Source organism: Gopherus evgoodei, chromosome 12, assembly GCF_007399415.2.
Source record: "Gopherus evgoodei ecotype Sinaloan lineage chromosome 12, rGopEvg1_v1.p, whole genome shotgun sequence".
NCBI classification, from domain to species: Eukaryota; Metazoa; Chordata; order Testudines; family Testudinidae; genus Gopherus; species Gopherus evgoodei.
Window position 1 is genome coordinate 7,080,658 of NC_044333.1, and position 21,415 is coordinate 7,102,072.

At 49.5% G+C, this 21,415-nt stretch overlaps 1 protein-coding gene across 9 annotated transcripts in view; it reads left to right on the top strand.

Annotated features, from left to right (window-relative positions):
* Nucleotides 1-16,933, top strand: part of KIFC3 (kinesin family member C3) — a 63,168-nt gene extending 46,235 nt beyond the window's left edge. For 7 of the 9 annotated variants that reach the window (XM_030581814.1, XM_030581815.1, XM_030581813.1 and 4 more), the window contains 13 exons: nucleotides 188-361; nucleotides 724-871; nucleotides 1,205-1,335; nucleotides 1,615-1,726; nucleotides 2,311-2,492; nucleotides 2,909-3,013; nucleotides 3,556-3,686; nucleotides 5,155-5,278; nucleotides 5,827-5,956; nucleotides 6,686-6,915; nucleotides 10,996-11,130; nucleotides 11,537-11,636; nucleotides 14,358-16,932. In XM_030581814.1, coding sequence (XP_030437674.1) covers nucleotides 188-361; nucleotides 724-871; nucleotides 1,205-1,335; nucleotides 1,615-1,726; nucleotides 2,311-2,492; nucleotides 2,909-3,013; nucleotides 3,556-3,686; nucleotides 5,155-5,278; nucleotides 5,827-5,956; nucleotides 6,686-6,915; nucleotides 10,996-11,130; nucleotides 11,537-11,636; nucleotides 14,358-14,383 — 1,728 coding nt within the window. In that variant the 3' untranslated portion in view covers nucleotides 14,384-16,932. The other 2 variants (XM_030581816.1, XM_030581818.1) reach the window with 2 other exon arrangements.
* The last annotated feature ends 4,482 nt before the right edge of the window (nucleotides 16,934-21,415 follow it).

Consider the following 21,415-nt stretch of genomic DNA (forward strand, 5'->3'; position numbering starts at 1 on the left):
TGCAGATCGGTGCTGAGCTCCAAGGAACTTGCCAGTTTCATCTGGTCCTTGTGGATTAACGTCCTTGAAAATTCAGTGGGGAATGCTTTGGATTCGGGGAATGCCTTGGATTTGGGGAATGCCGTATCTGTCCCAGGCCTGATGGTGGGGAGTTTCTCAAATGCTTGTGTTGGGAATTTTTTTATAGTATCTCATCAAAACGGTGGAAGTGGAGTCATCCAAGACCAAGCAGGCTCTGTGTGAGACCCAGTCACGGAATCAGCACTTGCAGGAGCAAGTGGAGATGCAGAGGCAGGTGCTAAAGGAGATGGAACAGCAGCTGCAGAAGTCTCAGAAGACTGCAGCCCAGCTCAGAGCCCAGGTATCAGTACTGCATAGAGAACGGGGAAAATATATAACGTGGGTGGAAAAGGAGAGAAAAACAGCTACAGAGGAACGTAGCAAACTGCATCCAACCTCAGAGCTCAGGTCTCTGGGTCACACTGGGAACGTATATGGGAACAACCTGGAGAAGTTCCATTGGTCACATTACTCCCTGTTCAATGGCCCTTTTTGAGTGACTGTTTCTGACTTACTCACCGAGCCCCGTGGTACAAGTAAAAGAGTTTGAACAAACTCTGGTAAGAGTTTGCATGAAATGTTGGGCGGGTGGGTGAGTGATTCAGTCCTGCTGGGCTTGGCCTCTGTCACAGAGTAATAACTGCAGTTTGGGTCCCTTCCTAGATTACGCTGTATGAGTCTGAGCTGGAGCAGGCGCATGGACAGATGCTGGAGGAGATGCAGAACATGGAAGATGACAAGAACCGGGCCATTGAAGAGGCATTTGCACGTGCTCAAGTAGAAATGAAAGCTGTGCATGAGAACCTGGCAGGTGAGGCAGAGGGAAGCAAGTCCTACAACAACCTGACACGGGTGGGAGGGTGGGTGGTACAGGTACTGGGGAATGTAGCTTTCCAGGTGATGCTACACATTCTCATATGCAGCAGGACTTCCTTAGGAGTTACTGGAGGAAAGCCACACTTGGATTTAGAAATGCCCAGCAACATTAGCGAATCCTCCCCACATCCCTGCCATCTACTCTGTTGGTAGTTTGAGATCAGCCCTACACTTCCAAGTGAAGGCATCCAAACAGGAGAAGGGCTTTATCACCTTCCAAGGGGGACCTTAACGTGAGGATTATCAAGGATCTTATGTTTGTTTGTAGGGGTCCGGACAAACCTTCTCACACTCCAGCCAGCACTCCGAACCCTCACCAATGATTACAACAGCCTGAAACGGCAGGTCCGAGACTTCCCCCTGCTACTCCAGGAAGCTCTGCAGAATGCCAGGGCAGAGGTGAGCATGGCAGGAGATTCCTTGCTCTGCGGTAGAGCAGGACCTAACACTATTGCTTTGATTCTGCCACAGTTAGATTTGCACCGTGAGCATGAGGAGACAGATGCTCTTTGATTCTCTGCCATGGGACCATCCCCCATGTTTCCCTTCTTAGATTCCTTTGCTAGTTCCCACACTGTGAAGGAGGGGTGTGTGTGTGTGTGTGTGTGTGTAGTGGGGGGTTCTCCATACTTCTTTGATTTTTTTCCTCTCTCATAATTGGTGTCTCCTCCTCTTCAGATTGGACAAGCCATTGAGGAGGTGAACAGCACAAATCGGGAGCTACTCAGGAAATACCGCAGGGAGCTGCAGCTCCGCAAGAAATGCCACAATGAACTGGTGCGGCTGAAAGGTGTGTGTGTGAGAGATTGTTTAGACAGTGATGTAGGGCTGATCTTTTTGGTGGGTGACATTAATGCAGCAGGAGGGCAGAGACATCCCACTTCAAGCTTTGTGATTGGACTGAAGTTAGACATGTTCAGGCATGGATCAGACTGGGATCGTTGGTCCTGGGGGACCTACCCAGAAGGGCAATAATGAAAGCTTCAGCACTGGAGCGGAAGCATTTCTTTTGCACAGTAACCTATTGTGGGCTGTCTCCAGATCACTGTGGTTTCACTGTGCTCTAATAGGGACATGATTCATGGCCTGCTGCAGACAACAATGTCTTGTGACTCCACCTCCCGCACGCGCTCCACATATTCCGTGCAGGGCACGAGCAACACGTCTGTCTTATGGGAAGTCTGCACAGTCTGGCTTGTGGTCTTAAAGTGTGTTACTCTAAATCTCCACCTTTGGGATCTGCAGTTGCAGAAGTGAATGAGAGAGGTGAAGTGGATTGTGTCAAGCATCTTTGCTGTCTGATGCCCTTTGATAAGAGAGAGTTGGTGGGAAGGCTGATCGAGAGCGCGTCTCTGTATTTTTGTCTTTGTAAAGGAAATATCCGTGTGTTTGGCCGAGTCCGGCCAATAACTACAGAGGATGGGGAAGGGCCTGAAGCAGCCAACTCAGTGACCTTTGACCCTGATGATGATGCTATCTTGCACCTGATGCACAAGGGGAAGCAGGTCTCATTTGAATTGGACAAGGTTTTCTCCCCACAGGCAACACAGCAAGATGTAAGTACATCCACATGTTTCTGTACTGGTACGTTAGCATGGACTTCCACCACAAGAGAAAGGTGTGTGTCGACATGAGGAGAGACATAATTATTTCATAAGGTCACAGCTTACTTACTGGTCCCTGATTTTGTAGGGGAAGGATGGAGAAGAGAAGGTAAAGCAACTCTTTCCTCCAAAAGAGCAATAAGCAGGCAGAGTAGAACTCGAGCAGACTTGAGAGCTGTCTCTCTGCTCCTGCTGGTATAAAAGTATCTACTCTTCCATCACCCCATGATATGCAAAAAATTAATGTAGAAATGAGATTTCAGCACAGCCAGTCAATGCCCAGTGTAATCTGTGTGAGAGGCGCGGTGGGGGAGTGGTTATGCTGGAGGGTCAGCTATTGCTCATTTTTATTTCTCTCCCATTGACAGGTGTTCCAGGAAGTTCAGGCCCTGATCACATCCTGTATTGATGGCTACAATGTCTGTATTTTTGCCTATGGACAGACAGGTGCAGGCAAGACATATACTATGGAGGTAAATTTTCCCTTCTCACCTTTTCTCTCTGTCTCCCTCCATCTTCCCTTTCAGTGTGTCTTATATTCTACAGTTCAGCATCATCATTTCTCGAGGAAGGGTGAGGATAGATTGGTCCCTAGATGACTGTATGTAATGGATACGCTCATGGGTAAACGTGTTTAAATTCCCCCTTTGTCAGAGTGACCAAGAATGATGTTGTTCCCAGATAACCATGCACAGCAGCCCTGACTGTGCATCTCCCAAGTTTGTAACAAACCACACAATGCCAACAGCAGAACAGTCTGAAGAAGAAGGTTGGAACCTGGTTGTTTTGCAACCTTCTGGCTGTTCCCCTTCTCTACCATGAGCGTGGGAGGTGGATGTTGGTGATTCCACAGTGAATCATGGATGCCTGTTCCAAGCTTTATCATGGTGTAATATCTACTGGTGTCCTCACAACTGCACACCTTATGGGCTCACTGGTGAGTCTCATGTCAGTCATTCTGTCATACCTTTCTCTCCATTGATGTCACATGTGAGATTTTTTCCTTGATCAACAGGGAACTCCTGAAAACCCAGGAATCAACCAGCGAGCACTCCAGTTGCTCTTCTCCGAGGTGCAGAGGAAGGCGTCTGACTGGGGCTACACGATCACTGTCAGTGTGGCAGAGATTTACAACGAAGCACTCAGGTAACAGGAAGGGAGCCTGGGAGGGGTAGGAGTCTGTAGGAAAGCTTGACTGTGGGATGTCTGTGTCCCTTAATGGGTAACATGGAGTGTGTGTGCTGAGTAGTCCTGCAAAGACAAGGGCAATCTCTCCTGGTGCTCCTCCAGAGCACGGCAGCTCTGCACTGCGCCTGGGCAGGGCTGTGCATAAATGACACACCTGAACTCTGAACCAGGCTGGCTATTTTACCAGGGAATTTACTTGTGGTGCTTAGGGAAATGTTTAATGGCTGAAAAAGCAGGTTCACTTCCTATATCTCTCCTCCTCCAACTTGTCTAGTGCACAGTCTCTTCTTTCCCGTGTACAGGTAATTGAGAAGCATATGGTGTCTCCAAAATCTTAAACTACCAAACTGATTCTGGGCTGTACGTACTGTTTTTGATGTGTGCTTCAGTCCCCAAGCTTTAGCTGACTCGGGGATTTTTCTCAGCACACAGGGCTTTCAGAACTCCTGCCTGGAATTCTTTCCAAGCCTCGGGTTCCTAGAATGCCTTCTGTGTCTCTGGTCTCTCGCTCACGCCAACACCTGTTAAAACATCTGCCAGCAATCAGATTGTATTTTTCCCCTTCGTGCTTGTGCTCTCTGCCTCCCCGTTTTCTGCTAATAGATGTGGAAACCCCAACAGGCATTAATTGGAAGCTTTTTTACATTAACATTCTCTGCTTGTGTTTTGTGCCTTTGGCACGTTTGGAAATTGTGAGCTACGGTCTCAGAGAATGAGAAGCATTTTCCTCCAGTGAATTCTTCTTGTCTCCTTCAGGAGTAGGGGTAGGGGGTGGAATGGAGCACAGAAGGGTGGCAGCAAAGACGTTGCAAGAATGACTTAATTATACAACAACTGGGTAGGCTGAACCTGAGAAGAAGACTGTCAGTTGTTGAGATAATAAAAGCTGCAAACCAGGCATGAGTCCGATCAGGTGGAAACAGGGGAGTGGAACTTCTGAATGTGGATCTGTTTGGGGCGCTATATGGATGGGTTGTGTTACATGCCTGACAGACAAATAACAACACAGAAAAGAGAAGAGCTGAGACTAAAAATAGATGAGGAAGCATCCAGTGGGCAATGCTTCCTCTGAAAATCGTATAGCTAGTGTAGCTAGTATTTAGTCTGTGCTTGTTCACCCAAAGCCAATTCAGAGTTTTTAGTGGACAACAGTTGGGGTAACCGTGCTTGAGGAGGGACCCTGGCTTCCAACGGCTGGAAGAAGCTTGTCCTCTCTAGATCATAAACCTGACCACTGGCAGAACTGCAGAGCAGAGCAAAGCAAGGGAGCCTGGCCTGACACAGTCTGCAGTTTCCTAGCTGGGGAGGTTAGTTTAGGGCTGGTCAGGCTGAAAGGCCTCATACCTTTCACCTTTGTAAGTCGCTAGTGTAGGGAATAGAAAATGATACGAGTCTGAGGGGAGGGTCACCTTGCCTGTCTTTACAGGGACTTGCTTGGAAAGGAACCTCAGGAGAAGCTGGACATCAAACTGTGCCCGGATGGCAGCGGGCAGCTGTATGTACCAGGACTGACTGAGTTCCAGGTGCAAAGTGTGGAGGATATTAACAAGGTAAAAACATCATGATTGATGGAGAACCCAGGAGGGGAAGGGCAGAGATGGTACCTAGTAGATGGGGTGAGCCAGCTGGGATCACCTGCTGGGACGAAGTGAACTTCCCTATGCATTAGAGAGACTTACTCAAGTCCTTCTGTTATGAACAGACCAGCTGCTGGAGCAGTGCTGGCAGCAGAGGGACAAGAGGATGCAAATACCATACCTATTCTATGGGTTAATATGAATTTAGTGCTACTGTCAATCCAATATCTTTCGTGAGCAATTAAGGTCAGTGGTTGATGATTTCATTGCGGAAGGAATAGAGTTAATATTTGCCAGGGGTTATGAGCATCTGCAAGAAAGAAAGGGTCTGCCGTTCACCTACGTTCTGCTCAGAAAATGGGGTAGGTAGTGGTGCCGAGTGTCAGTAAAGAAGATCTGCCAAAGACCTGCCCACCCTGTTGCCATTTAAGAAAGTGGTGAATGTAGATGGGATAGGGGAAGCTGCGGTCCAGACAACACAGTGAAATCCAAAGGCTCACATCTTTCTGCCTTTCTCCCAGGTGTTTGAATTTGGGCACTCAAACAGAGTGACTGAGTACACCAGCCTGAATGAGCACAGCTCACGATCTCACGCCCTCCTCATCGTCACAGTAAGAGGACTCGACTACAGCACAGGCCTCAGAACCACAGGTTAGTGTCTCCTAGGAGGCAGATGGTGGAGGGGGAAGCTGGTGATCACACCTGTCCTTGGATGACACAGGCCTGGAGATTTGAGTTCAACTGCTGCAGTGGGTAACAAGTGAAAAAAGAACTGGGTGCCACTTGCCTGGTCCCTAGTGGATGCTTGTCTCTGACACACAAAGCCACACAATTTAGCATTACTGGGAGTCAGTGTTTGGGAGCAGAATGCTCAGGGTGTTGCTGGTCAGGACTGGGTTGTATAGCTGGATTGAAAAAGAGACTAGCTACTCTAGAACATCTGTGGTTATACATGCTAAAATAAGGTGCTCAGATTTCATGCTTCAGGGCATCAGCTGATTGCTACAAGGGTCAAGAAGGAATTTTTGCCCCCATGCATTGCACAGTTGTGCGGTGATTCTGTATCAAATGTAGGCAACTCGCAAAGGCAGGCTAATGTAAATTTGACAGATAGCTCAGCTTGTACAGTCCCATCAATTGGCCCTCTTTCATCAACTCGAAATGTAATGAAAATCCAAGCTGCAGGTTGATCTGTGGGACTCCCAATTCTCCATACCAATATAAAGCTCCAGGTGTGTTGAGTTCCTAACTGGAGGGGATGGGGATGTTCATTAATTGCTAGACAGACCCCACTGTGGCTAGCACGTCCACATGGGTCGAGCAGGTAGCTGCACGAGATTATTAAGTTTGTGTGTGTGTTTGTGTTTTGGCTGGTCATAGGGAAGCTGAACTTGGTGGACTTGGCTGGATCTGAACGGGTAGGCAGGTCTGGTGCAGAGGGAAGCAGGCTCCGGGAGGCCCAGTACATCAACAAGTCACTGTCAGCACTAGGAGATGTGATTTATGCTCTGCGCGCCCGCCAGGGTCACGTGCCATTCCGCAACTCCAAACTGACCTACCTACTCCAAGACTCCCTTAGCGGAGATAGCAAAACCCTCATGATGGTGCAGGTGGGTTCTGGGGTCAACTGGGCAGATGAGGTAAGGAGAGATGGTTGACTGAATCAGGAAACTTGAAATTGACCGAAAGCCCATTACAAGAGAAGTCCAGAATCTCATAGTCCAGAACCTCATTAGGTTCTTAACAGGTCTGAGGAACAGACATAGGAAAGCTTGTGGTCTCATAATATAGGTGCTTTAGTTTGGATTGGTAGATACAATAAGGCTTCACTTGAGGTGTGGTTCTCCTCTGAAAGTGGCACTGTGGGATTCTATGTGCAGTGTCTCTAATTTTATTCAATGGTGCTGTTTACAAGTGAAAAGATGGGTTTTTTTTTTCCTTACTGCCAGGAACTTGAGAGTCAAGCTGGATTTATTCCATCTCATCACCAGTAATACAGGGCCCGCTGGCCAAATTATGGCTTAGTGACACCCGAGAAACCCCCTTGGCTTCATATTTTGCCATCAATGAGACCTGTGCAGTCCTGTTACTGTCTGTGAGTTTGCACAGGTGTAACTGCCTGGAACCTAGTTAGCAGGTCTGTCCCTGATGCATAAGTAGGAATAGAATGTGGCTTCCTCTCTCATAGCTGTGTTGGCTTCTGCAGGGATAATGGGAGTAAAGAACAGTAAAAACTTGTTTTAGTTACTAAAGTGAGCAAGGCTGACCCTGAATGTCCCATGGGGAGTAGATGAATAAGGAGGTGCCATTTTTACACAGTCACTTTTTAGAGTAGAAACCACACTTCTAAGTTTGCAGTGCAACAAATTATACTATACAATTTTAATGTGATCCGCTAACTGGCTTATATGTTCACTGGGCATTTATTTAAGCAGCTTCATTCCGTTTGGTTTGATTGGGGCAATACACAATATGTATTTATATAGCTGCCTTTGACCAGACTCAGAAATCAATCACTGCCCTTCAGTTTTTCGGGAACACCCTCAGTGTTACCACCCTGAGGAGTGGCACCCTCTTCTGGAGGCAGGTGCTCCATGGAAAATCCTCCTAGATGCCACTAGGATTAGCTCTTCCACTGGTGTAAGCTGGCATAGATCCACTGTAGTCTTCAGACTCTGTGTGTCTGTCTGTCCGTGTGCCCTTCTTTGTCAATGTCTGCTACAGACACCTGGGCTTCCCTACAAGCCTTTACTTCCCACTTCAAACTATGCTCCTGTCTCAACATGAAAGAGCTGCAGGCCAGAACATACTACAGTCTCTCTCTCCAACATTAGAATCATAGCAGATTAGGGTTGGAAGGGACCTCAGGAGGTCATCTAGTCCAACCCCCTGCTCAAAGCAGGACCAATCCCAACTAAATCATTCCAGCCAGGGCTTTGTCAAGCCTGATCTTAACCTCTAAGGAAGGAGATTCCGCCACCTCCCTAGGGAACCCATTCCAGTGCTTCACCACCTTCCTAGTGAAATAGTGTTTCCTAATATCCAACCTAGACCTCCCCCACTGCAACTTGAGACCATTGCTCCTTGTTCTGTCATCTGCCACCACTGAGAACAGTCGAGCTCCATCCTCTTTGGAACCCCCCTTCAGGTAGTTGAAGGCTGCTATCAAATCCTTCCCTCATTCTTCTCTTCTGCAGACTAAACAACCTCAGTTCCCTCATCCTCTCCCTCATGAATTCATGTGCTCCAGCCCCCTAATCATTTTTGTTGCCCTCTGCTGGACTCTCCAATTTGTCCACATCCTTTCTGTAGTGGGGGGTCCAAAACTGGACACAATACTCCAGGTGTGGCCTCACCAGTGCCAGATAGCCTCTCTTCTCTCAGTGCCGCTGTGGACTAGCTGCACTTGGTTGGGTAGTGCTGGTGATGAAGAATGAGGAAGAAGTTACGTTTTGTGTAAATGTATGGCTTTCCTCTCCCCTTTCCCTGGTCATCTCCGTTTCTTACTCCCCTAGGCACTGCAGAGTAGCTTGCCATTTGCAACATGCCACAGACTGAAAGGGAAAGGTTCCAGTGCAATGGAAGGGGCCTTCTTCTAGGAGATACTCCGGTCTAGCTGAAAGCCTCCTCCTCTAGTGCGCTAAAAATAGAGCGTAGCCGTGACAGTGGCCACCCTAAGTACAATCCGACCGAGAACTGTAGGGGTGGACTTGGGCAGTCAGCCCAGCCTGCTACCTGCACTGCTGCAGCTACCCGTCTATTTTTAGCATGGAAATGGGATCAAAGCTAGTTCGCACACGTTTATTCGAGCTGGAAATGACACCTCCTGCTCAAAGTAGACACCCCCTCAGTGACAGAGGAGGAGCACAGCATTGTCCATCACGGCACTCCGCCAGCATCAGAGCCAAGAAGTAGGGGCATCCAATGAGATTCAGTCAGCCCTGCCTGAGCACTAGTGTGAGGAAAAGACTTGATCTTGAAATAGAACCAGCAAAACTCACCCTTTTCAATCATCTCTCTAATAGCGCTACTCAAGGAGAGCTCTGTTGTGCGTGAGAGGAGGGAGGAAAGCTGGTAAATCCATTCACAGATTCTAGTACTGGGAAGGTCACAGAGATCTACTTGTATATGGAAGTCTGAGAAATCTCGTACTAAACCGTGGCTCTAAAGATAGCCAGGCCAGGGAACACGTGGCTCTTTTGGGGTGGGTTTCCCTCTCTCCTCTGTGTAGTTTTCTGTGGTTAGCATTATCAGATTCTTAAGAGTCTCTCTCTACTCATGGTGGCTTGGGGTTGTTTTCTTTTTAAACCTCCCTGCAGCTTGTGTGCCTCCTCCCCACCAGGAATTTCACCACTAAATCACTAGAATATCCGTGTCTCCACTAGTCCCTTATGGAAGAGCCCCGAGCGGTTGCCAGCTGCTGTAGCTTAGGGCTTGTCTACATCAGAAAGTTGCAGCGCTGGTGAGGGAGTTACAGCGCTGCAACTTAGGAGGTGTACACATCTGCAGGGCACCACCAGCGCTGCAACTCCCTGTTTGCAGCGCTGGCCGTACTCCCGTTTTGTCTCGGGTGTAGAGGATCCAGCGCTGGTGATCCAGCACTGGTAATCAAGTATAGACACTTATCAGCGCTTTTCTTGACCTCCGTGGAATAAGCAGGTATCCCAGCATACCTGAGGAAGCCTCTGGTAATCAAGCTGGTCTCCTTCCCCGGCTTGCTCTCGCGTTCCCCGAACCCCGAGCAAGCAGGTCTCCTTCCCTGAGGTTTGCTGGGTGGTTCCGGGAACGCGAGAGCAAACCGCGGCGAAGCTGGTCTCCTTTCCCGGTTTGCTCTCTCGTTCCCCGAACCCCCGAGCAAGCAGGTCTCCTTCCCTGCGGTTTGCAGGGGGGTTCGGGGAATGCGAGAGCAAACCGCGGCGAAGCTGGTCTCCTTTCCCGGTTTGCTCTCTCGTTCCCCGAACCCCCGAGCAAGCAGGTCTCCTTCCCTGTGGTTTGCAGGGGGGGTTCGGGGAATGCGAGAGCAAACCGCGGCGAAGCTGGTCTCCTTCCCCGGTTTGCTCTCGCGTTCCCCGAACAAGCAGGTCTCCTTCCCTGCGGTTTGCAGGGTGGTTCGGGGAACGCGAGAGCAAACCGCAGCGAAGCTGGTCTCCTTTCCCGGTTTGCTCTCGCGTTCCCCGAACCCCCCTTGAAGCCGCCCAACAGCGCTGCAGTGTGGCCACATCTAACACCACTTGCAGCGCTGGTTGCTGTAAGTGTGGCCACTCTGCAGCGCTGGCCCTATACAGCTGTACTAATACAGCTGTAACAACCAGCGCTGCAAAATTTTAGATGTAGACATGGCCTCATTGCAGCTCTCCTACAAACAAAGAGCGTGTTAGTTACAGGGAACACATGTGACTCTGATTGTAAAGCACCACATACATGTACAGTGCTATAATGGGAAATGATTGTTGTTAATCATAGTGTCCTAGCAGCACTGAAATACTCTTGTTGTGATTGAGAGCTGGAACTTAGATTCTCTCCAGCCTCACACAGTAACTGCTGTGTGATAGTGAACGTGGCTCTTCCAGTTCTGCCCCCCTCCCGTTGCCAGGGATTGGCGGCTCCCCGCTGCGAGCAGCATGGGAATGTTGAGAGGGAGGCGGGAATGTTCAGGGCAATGAATGCTGTGTATTTCTGTCTGGCTCCAGGTCTCTCCAGTGGAGAAGAACACAAGTGAGACTCTCTGTTCCCTAAAGTTCGCTGAGCGAGTTCGCTCCGTGGAACTGGGCCCTGTATCCCGGAGAGCAGAACTAGTGTCCTGGTCTAGTCAAGAGCACTTAGAGGTAACTAACCAGCCCCGTTGCACGCTTCCATTGCCTTTCATTAGGGTGTTCTGTTCATTTCTGTGGTGCGCTGTTCACGTTCTGTTTCTCTGTGACACACACAACTGCCTCCACCCTGGAACAGTCTTTCTCCCTCTCTCAGCAGCCCCAGGGCCTGACTTTTGAACTCCCTCTGAGTGGCCTTCCAGAATACACCAGCCTGCTCAGAATACAACAGCCCATTTTCTGACTGCCTCGAGCTATAGTGATCCCATTATGCTCATCCTGCGTTCTTCACACTGCCTGGAAAGTGGCAGATTGACTAGGCTGGCCCAGTAGGGTGCTTTGTCTTAAAAAATCCTTAATGGTGCAGTCATTGTAGCTTTTCTTTGCAGTCTGAGCCCAGTCTCCTCCTCTCTCTCTCTAGAATGATTCACCAGTGGCAGCACAGCCCTCCATTCGAACACATTCTTCTCCTAGACCTACAAGACGAGCAGGCTCATTCCGGAGGAAGCTCCAGACTTCAGGTAGGTGTAGTGGAGAGGTCTCCTTTGGCCCCTCTGTGCTCCCCTATTTGCAATAATGCTTCCTGATACATGTGGATGTGAACAACAAACTCCAAACTCTTCACCCACTGTCCAACCGGTATTAATCTCCATGGGTGCCAGATTTGTATAATTTTTGGTAGTGCCCAGAACGGGTCCAAGCAGAGCTGTCCCGTCCATAGGAATAACCGGGGCACTTTGGGGAGCTTCCGGGGAACGTGGGGTCCAGGGCAGCCTGAGGGGTTAGCGGGGGGCCTGATGCCAGCAGCAGCGAGCAACTTGGCTCCAGCCCACCCCTGTTCTGGCCCCTCCCTGCCCCCATTCCAGCCCTTCCCTGAAGCCCTGCCCCGCCTCTTTCCAGCTTCCGTCCCCTCCCCCGAGCGATACCAGGAACCAGTGGGGAGAGGTGGAGTGGAGCGGGGCAGGCTCGGGCCAGGTCACTCACTGCTGCCAGCGCCAGGACCCCCACTAACCCCCCAGGCTGCCCTGGACCCCGTGGCCCCCTGAAGTGCAGTAAGCCCAAACATTGGTGGAGCCAGGCCCATGTCCCTAAATATTGGTGGAGCATGGGCACTATGGGCCCATAGAACTCACCGCCTATGTGAATCCCCACCCCCACTGCCACATCCAGCTATGGTTTCTGAGTCCCTCCCAGCAAGAAGAGAACTTCTTTTGAAGGCATTGTCTGCACAAAAGGCTGACCCAGAGGGCTTGTCTTACCATAAATGTGTGGGCATTGGCTCTGCAGCAGCAGACAGAGCCCTTAGATCTCACTGAGGCAAGCTGCTCAGGCCCACAGGCTGTAGTATAAATTCACAAGCCCCTAACAGGGAGAAGTTAGGAGGCTCGTATGAGTGGATGATGGTGTGACAGACTGATTATATCCTGTAATATGCTGGACAAACCTTAAGGAATTAAGACAAACTAAAGTAATTGCTCTGGTTATCCATTCTTTGAAGCCATCCCTCTTGGAGAGGAACCCATATACTAGTTCAAATTAGATTCTCGAGGGAGCCACAAAGAAGGGATTTTTGCATAAATAGCCTGGTTTTAAACTGGCTCAGGGCCTTCTTCCAGCCAATGGGCAGGACCTCTGGTCCACAGAGGGCCCCAGCCCTTAGGGAACGGTTGGAAGGGCAGGGCCTACTGAAGCCCTGTAAGACTCTGTGCTTGTTCTGAGCTGAAGCTGTGATGAACTTGAAACCACAAGGTAAACTGTTGAGAGGGGGAGATGGGGGGGGGTGAAGGAATACTCCTGCCAGAGCCCATATTTGGGTTGGGGTGATCTCTGGTAAGCTTTTTAGCATGTGTTTTTACTATCTTTTCTGTGTGGTGCTTTTACCTTAAGAATAAAATAGGCTTGCTTAGAAAGAGCTATGTGGTAAACACTGTTCACCATTTCTGAAGAGAAAGCAAGCAGCTGTGCTTGGGCAGTCTGTCTCTGCTGCTGGGCATACCACAGTGAAGGCAGGGAACTTTGCAACCTGGAAATACTCCAGCCAGAAGGGAGAGAGATGGGGGTTTCCACCCAAGAAAGGGAGCTGGAATCCTGGTGCCCTTGCTGGGTCACTGAGGGAAAATACAGGGCAGTTGCCCTGAACTGTGACCAACGGCTCTTTTCTGGTACATCCAGTCCTGGTGTGCGAAGAGCGATCCTAGGAGCTGAGGTGTCCACCTGCTCTGATGTGTTGTGCTCTATTCATGTTGCCTTTTGAGTGTCTTCACAGGACAGTTCTCCAGATAAATTTCAGAATAGATATGACTAGAGAAAAGAGGGCTGGTAACAGCTGGGGCTACTGCAGCAGAGAACTGACTGCTCATTCGCCTGGAATAAGCTCATTAGCTAAACACAAATTATCTGGCACAGTCCCAGTTAAACCTCTGCCATCTCCCTTCTCTGAAGAGGACCCTAATCCTAACTCTGTGGTGACGCCGCCTGGTCTGAGATCTTAATCCCACCTGCTCTGCCTCTGCTCCAGCATCCATGTGGTAGGGAGCTGGTGCTGACCAAGGGAAAAGGTTTTCATTGCAGATTGCAAGCTGTCACCGCCTCTCATTTAAGGACCAGTAATGGCCACATAGTTTGACAAGGCAGCTCAGCAAAAACCACCCTTGGCAGCCCTTCCTGAAGGGGGCACAAAGAGAAGAGGGTGCTACATAGCCAGCCTCAATTGATCCCCTTTGCGCACTGCTCTGAATCCCACTGCCAACCTCCCCTCCTCCTTGTAGCACTGAGAGAAAAGATGGGGGAAGGGGGAGGCTTGGTTGCAGGAGGCGGGAACATGTGTAACTTCGTCTCCAATGAAACTGTGTTGTTGACTTTGATTTCAGCCTGAAATTAGGAGAAGTCCTGGCTTCCAGGTGAGCATGTGCAGGTATGGAGGGCAGTCGGGCTTAAGCCTTTCTGTAAGCGGTGAAGGTCTCTACTTCGGCAAATGCTTAAAGAGGGACGGTCAGGTCTGCTCAGTAACTGGCAAGGTGGAGCTTGTGTCTCAGAAACGGTGTGAGGTGGTTTGCAGTCTCTAATGCAGGGAACTTTTTCTTTGGCAATCCATGTGCCAGGATTACAGCTGGGGCCTTCCTTGGTGGTAGCAGGGAAAAGCCCTCAGACCCTAGGAGCACTGTCTGCACATTGGTGTTTGGGGCAGGAATTACACATTCTTCCCTTTGGCATAGTATTGATGCTCTTTTCTTTCCTTGTAGGAAAGCTGAGGCCAGTCCCTGTGTGACGGACACACTCAGCTGGGGAACAGGATCTGCTCCAGATCCAATGAGCTCATGGTGTGAAGGAGAACTCCTGCGTTTCAAGCGATGTGAAAACGGAAAAAGACTCTCTCCTCTCCCCTACATCTCTCCCATCGGATAGACAGGGCACAGTCACATGTTCAGGAGAGAGCACGACTCTGTGGAATCCAAGAGCCAAAAGGTGAAGACAGTTCTCTCCAGGCTCCCGGGCACAGGCAGAAGCTCTTGGAAGTATGGACCCAGGTTGCTCCACTGCAGCTGTGAAACCAGGTTGTCAGGTGCCGGTTCTCCTTCCCCCATCTCTGAACCAAGACTCCTGTTGAAATAAAGCCCCACCCAGAGACTCATGTCACCACATAGGGGCACCAAGCTTGGCCGTGGACAGTATGGACTCCATTGCTGGCAATGGATGTCCCTGGAGCTGGATTCTGGTGGAGCTGAGCCCAGGGGATTTTACCTGCCTACCTACCTGTGGCACTTATGCATGTACAATTTTATTTGCCACATGGAGGTTTTTAGTGGATTTGAAGGGAGAGTAGAGCTGCCAGGGGCCTCTCCCATCTCACTGCCCCTGGCTTTGTTTTTAAATGAATAAAGAGTATCACCCAACTGTTGGTTTAAAACCTACCAGCCAACCAAAGGTGTCTGTGCTTTCCTCGGTGCAGTGACCAGGCCTGCGTCTGTTCGGCTCTATTCGTGGCTGGCTGGCTGCTGACAGAGTGAGGGCTGTGGAAGGGAAGATCACAGACTTTTATGCCATCATCTTCATCGCCTCATACGCAGTTCGGGTAAAGTTTGTGTAGGCATCAGCTGGTCGGGGACAACCTAGGTAGGAGGTAATTTACTGCAGGGACGTACTCACTGGCCTTTGTTCAAACTTCATGCCACCATACTTGCTGACATGCTAGTTCATTGGATGCTGCTGCCTGACACACCACCCAAAGGGAGGGGAAGGGTGAATTTCAGAGGTGAGGGCGTGTGCCTCTTACTCTTGGATTTAAAAAAGCATTTAGGGATCCAGAGGGGCTGTAATTTGCTGTGCTAAAGCTCACAATCCGTTCACTTTGAAGCGGTCTGCCAATGATTTCCACATCTGCAAATGGCAGAGGGGACTGTCCTCTTCACCCACTTTCTCTAAAAATACAAGCAGTATGTTCTTCTGAACCCACATTGCTGTTTCTCAGGCAGTCCTCCCACTCCACCAATCATCTTCTTAGCTGATTATAGCTGGGGAGGTTGGGGATGGCCGCACAGAAAAACAAGTTTGGCGCTCATTAGGGTAAATGTTGAGGCAGAAATGTTTTAGTCCTTCCCTGTTGTTTGTCCCTTAGCAGAACTTTCCCAAGGAGCAGGCACTCTGCCATGACGAGTCCTGCAACCTCAGCTTATAAAAGCAGCAACCAGCCACCACTAAAACCAGCAGAACTGTGGCCTTAAACCAAAGATTCCTCAAAGCCAGCCAGAGTCCCTTGGATCCAACTCTTCCAACTCGAGAGGCAACTGAAGCTCTTAAGTGACTTTCATACCTCTATCCATCTGGTAGGAGAGGGATACGGAGGTTAAGGTTAGAGCTGAGAAAAGCAACGACTGCCTTTTAACTGGTGTTTTCCTTGTAGTGATGACCCAGGCTTCCAGCTGTCTAGCAGCTATAACTTGGTACTGCTCTGCAGGAAGTGGTAAAAAGCTGGAGCAACCACGTAAGAACTGAAGAATGGCGCTATCTTGCTTGCCAAAGACCAAGGGGTTCTTAACACTGGGTTTAGAAAACTGAATCAATCCTTTCTCACCTCCTTTCTAGGATCAGGCTGTCTCCCTGAGCCTACTCCTGCAGAAACGTGCGCGCCAAATTCTCCCATGTGTGACCAGGGCATCTATTTATTTTGATGCTTGCATAGTCCAGCAAACACTGGAATCCTGCTCCCACTGAAACCAAGAACAGGCCCCACTGTGTGTGAAGCAGAACACTGGAGCCAGAACCCTTTCTTACCGTCCCTCTGCTTCTCACCACTGCCCCCACCCCCACGTTGCATGCAGTACTTGACATACAGGGCTGTGCAAAAAGCATCTGTTAACGTGCCAGGGGAGTAAGGCTGCTGCTGCTGAGCAGCGATCGAATGTTTAAAAAAGCTTCAAATAAAGCTATTTTAAAACCTTCTCCTTTCTAAACAGATCAGTGTGTTTGTTCATGGAAGTGTCTGAAATATTTATAGCCTCTCTTACCGTATCTGACTGAAAAGAAACGAGCAAAAAACTTTGGTTTATATAGTGAAGTGTGGCTGTTGTCTAACGTTTGGGGGTGGGGTGGGGTGGATGGAGTTGTTTAGAGCAGCTGTCCAAATACACCCAACAGGGTGTGCTGGCCTGCGTTACCGAGGACAGGCTGCATTTGTCAAGCTTCCCTGTATTATAAAGACTTGATTCCACCTTGGCTCTTTCTAAGCTTGGTCTTGCGCTGTGGAGTCTAGTTAAAAACCCTAGCCTTTGGTAAGATTAGTGGTTTTTACGTATTTTAATAAAAAGATCCTGTTTTGTAATAAAACTTATTTTAAATAAATTGTATGAAGCAACTGCTTTCACACGATACATTTGCCTGCTGCTAGTTTATGATCTCTCGCCTGCTGCCTGCTGCAACAGCTTAGAATTCTTTCCACTCCCCTTTTACTGCCATTTGCAAAATGCGTTGCTTTGATCAGTCTTTCGCTGCTTTATCCTAAAGCGCCTATTTAATCTCTCGTTGCTGCTGTTTATTACAATCTGAGGTGCAGCTTGTCTTCTGCAAACCGCTGCCTGAGAAACATACAAAAACTTAGGAGCTTTTACCATCACAGACCTTGAACGTGTCACTTTTGGGGCAGAGTGGAATTATTCTCTTTTCTATTTAGTGGTGGGTGGGAGGGAGGGAACGAGGCCACAGCTGACAGTGTACTGTAGAGATGGTTCCTGGCAGGGACATGCTCCTAGCTTCTTGCCTCAGTGCTAGTGCAGTTGGCCTGAAAAGGATTACACGTCTGCTCGCTGCAGTGAGACAGAAAATGAAGGGAGAATTTGGATTGCCCACTTCTAATAGAACCTTAATCACCATGTGTCATCCTCCCGACAATTAGTGCTCCTGGGAGAATTCTGCACCACCGCACATGTGCAGAATTTATGCCCCCCCTCCCCCGGTTTCTTTGCTTCCCTGCAGAAAAATGACTTTCTGATGGGGAAGGAAAGGGAAGCCACAAGAGCAGTCATGTTTTGGGTGTCCAGGGCAGCCAGCAGAGAGGTAAAATCACTGTAGGGCAGGAGGCAAGACTGGCAAAGACCCGGCTGGTGGCTCCTACCCTGTGCTGGGCTCAGCTGCTAGTCCTGGCTGGGCTGGGGAGGACGGGACTTCCTCTTCCCCTGCACAGCATCCAGGGCCAGGTCAGACTCACCCCCACTTTCTCCCCCAGCTGCAGGAAGCTCTGCAAATTCCCCACTTCCTGCACCCATTGCTCTTTAGCTGCATGGGGAGGGATCCCTGTACAGGGAGCTGCCCCCCATCTGCCCAACACTCATGCCTCCAGCCCCCCTCATACCCAGACCCTCCTGCTGAGCCTCACCCTTCTGCACTCAGAACCTGCCCATACACACCTGAAACCCCCCCCCCCATGAACCACCTGGATCCACACCCCACTGAGCCCCACCCAGTCTTTTTTGCCAACCTCTATCCCCCATACCCAGACCCCACCCCACTGACCCCCAACCACCTTCATCTGGACTTCCTTGCAGAGACCCATTACCACTGCACCCAGGAAACACGCCCCCCGCTCCAGCCTCTGTGGATCCAGATATCCCCTGCCCTCAGATCCACCACTCAGCTGCCTACACCCAGACTGCCCCCCACAGAACCCTCTCAGCTCACACCTGGATCTTCCCACACTAAGCCCATCCACACTTGGATCCTGCCTTGCCCTCAGAGGGCAGGGCCCTGAGGTAGGCCTGGTCCTTGTGCTGTCAGGGTTGGGTGCAGCCTCACTACTGCGTTAGTGTCCGGGGGGAGAGGGAAAGCTTTACAGTGATCTCTCACCTCTGTGCAGCCAGGGGCCTGTGTTCCCCACTGCCATGCTAGAGTCTCCACATTTATTTGACAAAAAAAAATGTGCAGAATTTTTATTTTTTTGGCACAACATGCCCTCAGGAGTAAATTAGGACAAGGAGAGGGTTGCAGATTCACACTGGCTTCTGTGCACAAGCATGTAAGTGGGGAGGAAACTGAAGGGCCACCTTTCTTGCTGCTGGTACAGAGTCATGTTGGATGCAGGGACAGGAAAGACTTGCAGGAGGGGGAAGGAGAGAATGGCACTGCAGTTGCCTAGGTTAGCTGCTATGTGGGGAAGGAGGAGTTGGGCTAAGCCACAGCATCTCCAGCTCCTTAACTAAGGTTGTTTAATTCATGAGAGATAGTGTTTGGCAATAATTAGTCCCTTTCCTCAGCTAACACCCATTCCAGCTATATACAAATTGGGAACACAGGTGAGTCAGGTAAGAACAGTTGTGTACCACTTCCAGTACAGAGCAAACACAATAACTCTGGCTACACATCTTAGTCTGCTCTCCTGGGCCTCAGAAGTTCCTGACCTGAGTCTGCTCAGCCTCGTACCTATGCTCTACAGCAGTCTCCCTCCCCATCAAGCAGCCAGGCCATACCCAGCTAAGAACTCCCCGCCCCGAAGGGTAAAAGGACCAATCAACACAGGTCAAGAGCACCCCCTGGCTGCCCCTCATCCACCAAATAACCAACTGCAGTTTTGCTAGAAAGCAGCCCTGGAGTTAGCAGATCTCCTACCAGATCAGAACTGTGGGCAAGAGAGGAACGCTAGGTGCGCAGGAATCACGTAAAAGGGACTCCGCTACCAACACCACTTTCATTCTTACCCTCTTGTAATAAAACAGCACAGCACTCTGATAGCACCAGAAACCAGTGAGCACAGCCGGCCCCAACTTCACATTCTGCCACTGCCGAGCAGTACCACACTAATTAAAATGCACCTCTACGGTGGCAGGATGAAGAGTGGCCTAGTTAAGGTGATGCTAGCTTGCCTATTACATCCCCACATTTGACTCCAACACACCTTTGAACTTCACCAAAATCAAGTCCATCTACCTGAAATTTCACAACAGATCTTAATGCAGTCAGCAACATTTGTATGGACAGTTCGGGCTCACTCAGACAAGGCATTAAGGGAGGAGGGCAGGGGTTTGCTTCAGACAGATTAACTTACAGTGTAGTTTGGCTCATACTAGCACAAGCCAGCTTGACCAGTAGATGATGCACTTCTGTTGCTCTGTTGGTCCTGTTGAGGAGCAGAGCTTGGCTGAGTCAGGTGGGGAATTGTCTTGTGTGTGACAAACAGTTTTTATGAAGGAACAGAAACTTTACAAAGCCTACAGGGTCTGCTGTAAACATCCCATAGGCTGCAGGTCCAGAAGCAGGTGGCCAGGAATGATAAGGGAGAAAGAGTAGAGTAGTAGACAGTAGATTCCCTATATTGATTCTTTGCTCTCTCCCTCACTTCTGGAGTTCACACGACCACTGAACTGGAAGTTAGGTGCTGGAGACAGCAGCGGATTCAGATTTACCCTAAAATGAATTTCATTTACCAGACCCGCTATTTTTTATTTCACCTTTCTATAGGGAAACACTTGCAAAACACCTAGAGCTGGTAGAAAAATGGTTAAATCAGCAGCCTACAAACTAACGGCTCCAAGAGACAGCCTGACAGAGCAAGACAATGAGCTCCAAGACCAACCCCAATGGATCAGTTCCTAGACTACTAAATGATCACAGAAGTTGAAAGGATACAGCATGGGGCAAAAAACAAGGGAGGCACCCCAAGGAGCCAATGAAAGGCTAAACCCAAGGGGCGTTCCCGCAAGTCAGAAAGCTAGTATTTGGCCAGGGTATTTATTTTAAGCAGCAGACTAAACCTCTATGCACTTAACCATGAAGAACATCTGCTATCACAGTCTGAGGCATGAGCCACCACGCTCAGAAGCGGAGCCAGGACTTTTCCACTGAACCCACCAAGCACCTACTTACTGCATCTCAGCAAGAGAGTCACAAACTCAACCAAGCAACTGGCGTTTGCTCCATGCTGCTCTGAAGCAATCCCAGCAGAGGTTAGTTCTTCCAGGCTGGCAGAGCTCTTCAAAGAATTATGAGTGATCTCAGGGTGCAAGTCACTTTGCCTGAGGAGGCTGCACCCAACCCACAGAACCACACTGTCCGTCTCTTTACAACTGAAGAGGGCTGTGTTAGAAGTTTAACATATAATTGTGTTTACAGAGCTCCACTGTATTTACAAAAAAAAAGATGCTCTAACTCAACTGTTTGCCCCACCACATGCATTAGGAAAGAAACCACCTCTTTCCATCTCAGTTCAGCTGCTCCATGCGGACACAGGCACAGCTGCAGAATGACTGACTATTTGCATTATTGGGTGTTTTGTGAAAGACAAATAGTCAGGTAGAGAGAAAAACAACCAATTGCGTCATTTCTGATGCAAAAACAGCTGATTCAGAGAAATGCAGTTTTCCTCCAACTCAAGTTGTTATTTTCATAACATTTCCTCCATCCTTCACTCTGGCCTTTTTCAGGTGTTTTGATGATAAACCTGCAGCTTGTGGCCTTCTGGCACAGTTGCACCCAATCTACACAGAGTGCCAGGGTAATCCTCACCCAAGCATAGATCTTTGCTTACTTACAAAGTTGGCAGGACAAGATGATCTCTGCCTAGTGAGTATTGGGCAATCCTTACCTGCATGCCACTCTGCCTTGGGCGCACGCTGAAGTGTGTGCAGTATTACCCAATTCTTCTCCCTTCCATCCTCATTTCTCAATTACTCCCATTTCTAACTTGAGTGATGCAGCTGTCTGAGCATTTTTCATTTCAACAAAACCCAGACATGGGTGTAGCTCCATAAAACAGCCTGGTTTAGCACACAAAGCAGCAGTGAACAGCAACCACAAAGGGAGGCTGACAGCCAGTGTT